The 10,286-nt window shown below is 29.5% G+C and overlaps 1 protein-coding gene across 3 annotated transcripts in view; it reads left to right on the top strand.

Moving 5' to 3' along the window:
* Nucleotides 1-4,694: 4,694 nt before the first annotated feature.
* LOC126775079 (membralin) overlaps nt 4,695-10,286 on the top strand; it is a 106,041-nt gene continuing 100,449 nt past the window's right edge. Inside the window, exons 1-3 of one of the 3 annotated variants that reach the window (XM_050496831.1) lie at nt 4,695-4,837; nt 5,230-5,775; nt 8,265-8,559. In XM_050496831.1, coding sequence (XP_050352788.1) covers nt 5,297-5,775; nt 8,265-8,559 — 774 coding nt within the window. In that variant the 5' untranslated portion in view covers nt 4,695-4,837; nt 5,230-5,296. Of the gene's footprint in view, nt 4,911-5,229; nt 5,776-8,264; nt 8,560-10,286 lie in introns of all 3 variants that reach the window. The other 2 variants (XM_050496830.1, XM_050496832.1) reach the window with 2 other exon arrangements.

Here is a 10,286-nt window from a genome sequence, read left to right as displayed (position 1 = left end):
TTTATAAAGCACGAAGTCAAACAGTCACGTAATCCGTAAAGTTAGACAAATTATCTCGTGAAATAGAGACGTTATTTAAGTTAATAAAATGTTTCTAACGATATTAGGTTACATTTTTTAATAAGATTTTCCTTAACCATAATTTGAAATACAGATTTCGAGAAAATATCAGTTCTAACAGTTCAAATAAATACCTTGTAATACCTACATCCCTATATATTGAATAATCTATATATATGCAAGCGAAATACCACTCATCACGAAATCTCCTAAACTATCCGCCTGATTGATTTGAAATTTGTCGCAGTTACTCCTTCCCCGACATAGACGCTCATTAAGAACGCATTTTACGCAAATCCTATTCAAAATACACTTGTCTTCTTATCTACCCGTGCGAAGCCATAACGATGAGCTAATAATTAATAATTGTGTAATGTTTTAATGACAATGGTTTTCATTGCAATCATATTTTTGCATCATAAAAATGATTAGTACCTACTTTATACGTAATTACAAACTAAACTAATTAGCTTCTGTGGCTGTTCTTGTGTCGAAATAGTATTATTTTTAGAATGTCACTTTTGTAAATCTTCGCTTTAGTTATTCATTATTAGACATGAGCTGACAAAATAAAGGGACTTTCACATATATATTGAAATAGTAGTGAAATACGTATTAATTAATTGGAGCGCTGATAAACTTAAGCGTGGGTGAAGTACACCTACCTATTGTCATCTAGAAACGAGTTGTAAATTAACATGAGTTCGTTACGAAGCTACGGGACTATGAATATTCAGTAATCATGTTTTTAAATTGGAAACACAATACATAACAACGGAAATATTCTCTAAATATATATTAGTGTATTTGTGATTTACGATTATATCACAATAAATATAAATATTCGCTTACATAAAACTTACATACTGATACAATATATAACTAATTCAAACAATAATTATTATTAGTAGTGTAAATGACATATATATTTATTTTACTTCACATGTTAGTATGCAAATGAATTTTCAAACAGTTCTACACGACATAGGGTGTTATCCTGTAAGGACTTACTCCATTACTCACCTATGAAATGTTGACAATCGTCTTATGGTGATATATACTATTATGATGTTCTTGGTTTAATTATTATGGTCAATTGCGACTGACGATAATAATTATCCCATATTTTACGACCGTTTTTTGCAGTGAGTTTCTTATATGATTCTTACAGAATAGCTTTTCAGTATACTACAAGTCATTTGCTTCTGTATTTGGTTTATATAAAAACTGTATTTTTGTACTGTATTTTTAAATATATTTTTTTAAATTAAATACACATTTTTTTTCTTGACTCTTATATAAGACACGGGAAAGGATGATATTGCTTATCGTTAGTTATTTACGATACACAGAGTATTTAAATATATAATATGTTTGTTAAAATATGGAAAGTGAATTGATGTTTTAGAAGGGCTGTAGTCGGTCGGATTGTATTAATTGACTGCGTATAGATTGATTCATAGTCAACAAATAAGGCTATGTTCACAATTTTAATGTATTAAAATACTGATAGTTATATAACAAAACTATAACGAGTAAATTATAATTTGAAACTCGCTGAAGAAACGAATTTTAATAACATGATTAGATGATTCATCAACTTTGCCGATATCTGATCTGATGTAACTTAAAAAATTGACTAGGTGTGGTTGGATTCTATAAAGGAACGTTTTAAGGAATTTTATACTAAAATTAAATAAATTATAATAAATAAGTCTTTTTTATTAGAGAAAGTATTTACTGTAATCTATTAATGTATTTTAAAAAATATTAACCGAATATTGGCCGTAAGTGTTATATTATTAAATCGCATCCTTGATTTTTAACCGTCTATATCCTAGCGAGATGACACCAGGAAACAAGAAACGTGAGAATAATATAAATTAACGTCCATCTTGAGGCTCCGATAATTGAGACGTCAATTTTTTCAACCGGTCCGCTTCGGGTTTTTGAATATTTATAACGTGAGCGGACCGTAATTTAACTTTGCTTCTCGTTATCTCGGGGCCTCTATCTAACTCAGTTTCAACTGGTACCGATTAATGTGGATTCCAACGTGTTCAAACGAAGAAAAAAAAACCGCTAGATGAAATACGAACTTGTCCTCGAAGCTTTGCATAGTTACATTTTTAATGCCTTTCGTAGAATTGTGCTGATCTAAACCGTTTTGAATATTTAACATCTGATTTTTTTTTAATAATTAGTGTATGTAAATGTAAACATTAAGACCAATATTATGATATCTTAGTTAAACAACTGAATCTATAAAATTATGACGTAGCTTGAGCCGAAGAAAGGAAATAGGCTACTTATCTAATTCACCTCTCGAGCAAAGCAAAGGTATATCTGCAAATTATTTAATATATGCTTTTAAGTTACAAAAAATGTGATAAAATATGTGGTTGTTTGAAGTGCATATAACAATTATGCACTAAAAACCGTCGTCAAAAAAATATCTGAACAGGAAATTTAGTCACAAACCCAACTCCACGCGGGCGAAGCGGTATGTTCAAAGCATGAGAATATCAGGCCTGCCAACTTCCAAAGATCAAGCTCTCGTTGAGATTTTCTTCACGTTATAACCCAACAACTTTTTACAGACCGGATCTGGTACTTTATTCCAGAATTTGGACTTATATTACTCGACAAACAAGGAAGTTAATTTATATTAAATATATTTATATATTGTAAAGCTAAGGTGAAACTATTTACATCATTTAAAATATACATATGTTTAAAATATAGTTATCTATGATATTCTATGCAATGTGGTAATGCATCAAACATTTTGGTATTTAGAGGCTCAACACTGTGCTCATCTACTTATTTACTTTCCAAAATTATTTCATTTGTGTTAAAGGATAAGTCATGAAATATAACGGACTTTATAAATAACTACAAGTACATGGTATAAATAGGCTAATTGTAAATATTAGGTTTACAAATTTTCAAGGATTTTTAACAACTCAAATTGAAAGAAACGAATAAAACAATGACACTATTAATGCGATTAACCATTTATGCAACACATTTCAGGTATAAGAATCATTTCAATAAAATTTATTTCAATAGACTTTTTTTATTCACATTCATCACGTAGAGAGCTTTAATGCAACTTTGAATGGCTGACATTTCGTTAGCACAAAACATTTTTTTTAGGTCTAACGCACAATTTAGACGTCAATCAAGCTTACTGCTTCTTTGGCTTTGTAAAATTTTCATGGACTTTTGTTCGGTGTACGCATGCGACGCTTTTACAAAGACTATTAGGCTTTTAAGACGTTGCTTTGTATTAGAAATGATCCAGAAAATCACAGCAACTTCTGTACCATTGCAGGCGATTGCGACTATTTATTATGCTTATAAAAAGTACATTTTTATTACTTATAAAATAAAAGCATCTTTCTCTATATAAGTATTCGTATAAAATGTGTATTTTGCGTTTGTTGTGTTTAAACTGTAACTAATATGCGTTGAAATGTGTTGCAATTACTATTTTCATTGATATTTATAAGATTTATCGTGGATAATAGAGTATTTACTGTAAACATATTTAATGATAATGTAGAAATTCGATGCGTTTTATAATATTGTCGTATGAAGTTAACGATTCTATGTGAAAAACCTTCATCAAATTAATGTACAAACTGAACCGTAGATGTTAAAAATGAAGAATAAAAGTCTATAACGGCATTGATTTACGTACAGATAATGTGAATATAAAACACAATACCTATTTTTAGGTTTAATTAAAAAAAGAAAACTTATGTTTAATTTAAGACATAGTATTAAATAATTGTTATTACAATAAACAAGTACAAATAAAATTTTCTCTAAATATAATTTTTGCAATTTTGACGCATTAAAAAAGAAGTAACGCGTTTTATAGTGACCCGTTAGATGTACTTATCTAATAAGCTTGGCTTTTATTAAATTTACATTAAAGCCTTAAATATATACACATAAAAATTCAAAATAACTACTGTACAAATCGTCACCGCGTGGAATGGTGGAACGAATACTAGTATTTCCCCTTTGAATCGCAATTCCAATTCTCTGGGTGACAAATGAACCTGCCCTCCTGTCACCAGTAGAGGTAATAAGGCGGGGTGTAATTTTTTAATAATAATAGGAAAATACTAAAAAGATAAGCATCCATGAACAATATCTGAAAAAAAAAATACATTGGCTACATAAATCTTTTTATGACACTAGAGACATCTAGTGCCGATAATAGACACTGCTTGAACATTTTAAATATTATTGCCCGCAACAAAAACAAAATACTTAATAATGAACTAAAAGGGCGAATAGATATAACAGTTAACAAAATAATATTTTCAGGCAAAACTAATGTAATTGTTGAATTATTACGATATTCAGAAAGGAATTATTAAATATATATAAATATATATATATATATATATATATATATATTAGTGAAAAAGATTTGGAATCAAATTATAATTTATATAAAAAATATACTAATATATTGATAGATTCTCTGTAAAGCAAATTGTAATATGGTATTTATGTATGACATAATTTAAAACTTTATTTAGATAAAAGTTTATAGCAGCATCAATTTCACCTGAACTATAGTCTGTGAACAAATTGTTTATTAAATGACATTACTGGAATTTGACAGTACCCTGGTTTTATTAACAGAATAAATAGTGGCATGTTTTATTTATTTTAATTTTGTTATGAAAAAGTGATTCGGGGCACAATTGTATGTTAATAATAACGTTAACATTTTAATGTAATGAGTATCAAGGTTATTATATAATTATATTGTGAAAGTGTTTTTGACATTTAAGCATCTTGTTGATTACTTTTACTTTTATTGGGTAAATTTTGTGATATGACATCTACATCTTCATTTTTTATTAATTATTATCCATTCCTGTAATATATAATTATTATAATATTGCCTATTCATCGTTAGATATGTATGAAGAACAAAAAATATTCTTTTTCGAACTAAGTAATCCTGAGGTCAATGTCGAATTTTGATCGATTAGATACATTACCAATAACTAAGTTTCAATGTTTTTCGCAACATCTGTCAAGTTTTTAACCACGTTTATATATTTAAATTAATATTCATTAACATTAAAATTGCATGAGTGTTTTTAAAATGATAAATAAAACTTTCTTTTATTTTAGCGTACACACGTGTATAATGCGAATAAATTAAGTTACAAAACTCTATAATACATAATATATAGAAGAGATGAGTGCAGGAGGGGCTAATGCCATGAACAATCTACCGCCGGGTGTCAATCCCGAGAACAACCTATTGCCTGGTGGACCTATTATAAACCAAGGAATGAATAGGAATAGGAATAATAATCAAAATCCATTATTTAATGTTAGAGAAAGACTATTTCATGCATTATTTTTCAAGTTTGCTATTGCATATGCTCGTACATTCCCTCGGCCTGTGAGGAGATTTTTTGAATTCCTTGTACTATTGAAAGCGCTCATAGCATTCTTTGTGCTTGCATATATACATATAGCTTTCTCAAGAACACCAACTACATGTTTGAATCACATCAAAGATTCATGGCCGAGAGATGGTATATTGAGAGTTGAAATCTTAAGAAACCCTTCCCAAGATTATACGATTGAACAAAGCTATGCTAAAGAGAGGAAGCTCAAGAAGGATAAAGAGGAATTAAATTCAATGCTCGGAATGCTAGCAACTGAAGGGTAAGATTAATTTTCTGTAATAATTTACATATATACTTATTAGTTATTCATTGTAAATTGTTAAATAATTTAAAATATATATATATATATATATATATATACTTATTATTCTTATATTATAAAGGTTCAAAGTTTGTTTGTTTGAACACCACTATTAGATAGCTCAATTATTGAGAAAGGTTATAGACTACATAACATCACTCTTTGACCCGCGGGGATAATTGAGCAACTAGTGTTTATATAATATGAAATATGGATTATATTGTACATGTTTTAAACTTATTTTTGAACTATTGTAACAATTACATATTACAAAATAGATTCTTTAATTTCTTTTGTTTTTTTTTTTTTTTTATAGAATAGGAAGGTGGACGAGCATATGGGCCACTTGATGGTAAGTGGTCACCAAACGCCCTTAGACATTGGCATTGTAAGAAATGTCAACCATCGCTTATAGCCAACGCGCCACCAACCTTGGGAACTAAGATTTTATGTCCCTTGTGCCTGTAATTACACTGGCTCACTCACCCTTCAAACCGGAACACAACAATATCAAGTATTGCTGTTTTGCAGTAGAATATCTGATGAGTGGGTGGTACCTGCCGAGACGAGCTTGCACAAAGCCCTACCACCAGTAAATAAGTATTAATGATAATCAATTATTTATATTCTTATCAACTGCAATTGCTTTTACTTAAAAAATATTTTTTATTTTAATCAACAAAGCTAATTATAATTGTTATTAGTATTCGTATTGTTCTATTTTTGTATAAATAAACATATAAAAAAATCTTTAATTGATTTTGTAATATGAATTTAGGTCAATTTGTAATTTCATAGTGCTTAATAGATGTGCATCTAATTCTAACTATTAGCACACAAACACATTAACAAAATAATATTTTCAGGTAAAACTAATGTAATTGTTGAATTATTACGATATTCAGAAATGAATTATTAAAAAAAAATATATATATTAGTTAAAAAGATTTGGAATCAAATTATAATTTATATAAAAAAAATTTATTAGTTCTATTTTTGTATAAATAAACATATAAAAAAATCTTTAACGGATTTTGTAATATGAATTTAGGTCAATTTGTAATTTTATAGTGCTTAATAGATGTGCATCTAATTGTAACTATAAGTACACAATTTTGAAAGACGACCTTTCTCTATTTGGTACTAAAATAACCTTCATTTACTTACTTCAAAAATCTTAAAACTGTTATTTATAGGATACAAAAAAAAAGGCAACATTGAATTTGTAAACAAACATGTATATTATATATGTCATTTAGGTCAGATTGATTGTAATTGTTTCTTTTTTTATTTCTAATATAGAGTAATGTTACACACTTATATTAGTTAGGAAGAGCTTTAAAATTTGTCTAGTTAAAATTTTACAATTTTATTTATAAACTATGTCGGACAAATGGGCCTCCTGAGGATAAGTGTTCACCATCACCCGTAGACATTGGGGTGTTAGAAATATTAACCATTCCTTGCATCTCTAAGGTGCCACCAACCTAAGAAACTGAGATATTATGTCCATTGTGCCATTTAGCAGTAAAATATCTGATGATACTGGGTGGTAGTCCAGTAGGACTGAACTACTCCACCAAGTTATGTTTAAAGCATTCTTTAACTAATTATTAAATAATTGAGTTTCTATACATAAAATGGTTTGGATTACATTTGTATGTTTGTGAGAAGAAAAACAAATAGGTAAGTTTATGTTCCAATAGACAACAAAGCTCTACATTTGGCCTCCAAAAAATTTTCTTTATATAAGTGAAAAATAATATTTTTTGAGCCTAGAGCAAAGTATTACTTCTTACATATATAAATCAAAATAGTTGAAATTTCAATTTTGTAAATAATACCAATAAACATGAACATGATTGTTGATGAAATTTGAAATGTCACTGATTTGCAACCACGAAATATTCTCGGTCTCACCAACAATATATTTCATGACATTACAAAATCTATTATATTTTTTATTACAGAATTTCCAAATTAATTTGACAGTATTTAAAAAAATCAGAGTAGAAACATTTCAAGTCATTTCTATTCGAGTTTTTGATTAGTAATTTATAATTCAAGAAGTAATTTTTGTCTTTACAGTGTGTAACGTCATGTTTAAGTTCATTGAGTGTGATTTAACACTGGCATTAAGAAACCTCAGAAACATGATAATCTAATAATACTATTCCCTAATTTTCTCATTTTTTACTGTAAGGCTTCACTTACTAAAGGAATTATTTTTAAAGGCCTGTTGGGCTCGGCATCTTATTGGGCATATAATATGCTAAAAGGAAATATGCTATATCATTTAAAGCAAAATGCTTCGATTTAAATATTAGTCTGCGTTATCAACATAAATTTTTATAAATTAAAGACCTGAAGACGATATATTCTTTACATTAACTACTAAAAGCTTTACATGGCAATGTTGTTTATTTTAAAATTCTCATTTATTCCAGATTCATCAATATAGAGTCTTCAACGAACGAAGATATACAAGAAGATGAGTACTTAAGAGACGGTACAGATTATGGGAACATCACTCGCATTCATGACGAAAACGAGGATTCACCGAGCCAAGTAATCGAAACTGGATTCTTTGTGGAGAGTAAACCGGATATGATACAGAGTGATGGTCAGTCGGATCTCAATCAAACAATAGTAGCAGGTGAAGACGTAGAACCTACGTCGTCTATTTGGGAAGGAATTATGGGACTCGTTGAGGACTTTGATAGGGATTCTAAGATGAAAGATGTAAGTTTTTCATTATTATTATTATTAATAATAATAATATACTAGAACATTTTTCACACACGGCCATCTGATCCCAAATTAAGCTTGTACAAAGCTTGTGCTATGGAAACCAGACAACTGATATACTGCATATATTACTTTTTGTAAATACATACTTATATAGATAATTACACACAGACTCAGAACAAATAGACATGTTCATGCGCACAAATGTCTGTCCTGGGTGGGAATCGAACCCACAACTTTCGGCGTGAAAGGCAAGTATCTACCAACCACGCCAACCAGCTCGTCAACCAATTATTTGTTTTACGAAATTTGCGATGTGTAATTAAATCGAAATATAGGTACTCGTACTTTTTTTATTTTAGGTTAGTTAGTTTCTCTTAGTTTTTTTTAATTTTAAATCAATTTTTCCAAAAGAGCAATATCGTCTTAATCGGCGACTCTCCTTTCTTTGTCGCACTTCCAAAGAATTGAATTCTTTACCGGCTCCTCTTATAACCTGGGTTCCTTCAAACTAGGCGTACAGAGGTAACTAGGGGGCGGCTAGTGCAGAACATTCTTCCCGATTGTATTGGCAGTCGTCGCGTTTGGACTCTTTTTTTTTTTATAGAATAGGAAGGTGAACGAGCATATGGGCCACCTGATGGTAAGTGGTCACCAAACGCACTTAGACATTGGCATTGTAAGAAATGTCAACCATCGCTTATAGCCAATGCGCCACCAACCTTGGGAACTAAGATTTTATGTCCTTTGTGCCTGTAATTACACTGGCTCACTCACCCTTCAAACCGGAACACAACAATATCAAGTATTGCTGTTTTGCGGTAGAATATCTGATGAGTGGGTGGTACCTACCCAGACGAGCTTGCACAAAGCCCTACCACCAGTACCAGTACATTACCTCTACCACTTACCATTAGGTGGAGTAGAGTCAAATACCTTCCCGGCAAATATTAAAAAAAATATCAAAATCGCTCAGTTGCGTTTCCGTATTACCGAATATTCGACTTTATTAATGCATGTTCAAGAATTAGCATACGAATCGGAAAAATACGGAAGACAATATATTTGTGTATCGTAATATACAACTTTTACTTCTTTTATAGTTCATATATCAATTCGTTTAGCTTAAATTTGTGATATCTTCAAAAACTTAATATTTTTGGTGTGCAAATAATAACCAAAACGATTTTGATTTTTTAGCATTTATTTAGTCGTTTTGTTTATTTAATGTTTTTTTGTTGCACTGCTTGTGCGTGTTTTTCCAAATGTATTTTTTTTAATAAATAGAATAGAAATATTTAATCATGAAATATATAAAATAAATTTGATAAATTATCTGGTTTTGATATCTAAGAAAAAAATATTTACGTACGTATGTTACTTGCCATTGATATAATTCTAATAAATACATAGATCAGAAATGTATGATTGCAAAGCATTGATACATATTGCATCAGCATTGAGAAAAGATACATAACAAATTTACCTTGTTTTATGTTATTTTTTAATTCTGTTTTTAAATATTCGATATTCAGCCGAATAGAAAAATATAACCGCATACACCTAATACCCCGAACACCGAATTCCAGAAATACCCCCTAAAAGAGTCAAAACTTGATACAGCTTATCGTGATTTGTATTATAACCATTATGCATATACAAATAAGGTATAGAACCGTCCATGTAATTAATTAATAGATTACTAGATTGTAAAGGTTCTT

Source organism: Nymphalis io, chromosome 17 (genome assembly GCF_905147045.1).
Source record: "Nymphalis io chromosome 17, ilAglIoxx1.1, whole genome shotgun sequence".
Taxonomy (NCBI): Eukaryota; Metazoa; Arthropoda; class Insecta; order Lepidoptera; family Nymphalidae; genus Nymphalis; species Nymphalis io.
The sequence above is the reverse complement of the archived record's forward strand: the minus strand, read 5'-3'. Positions and strand labels throughout refer to the sequence as shown.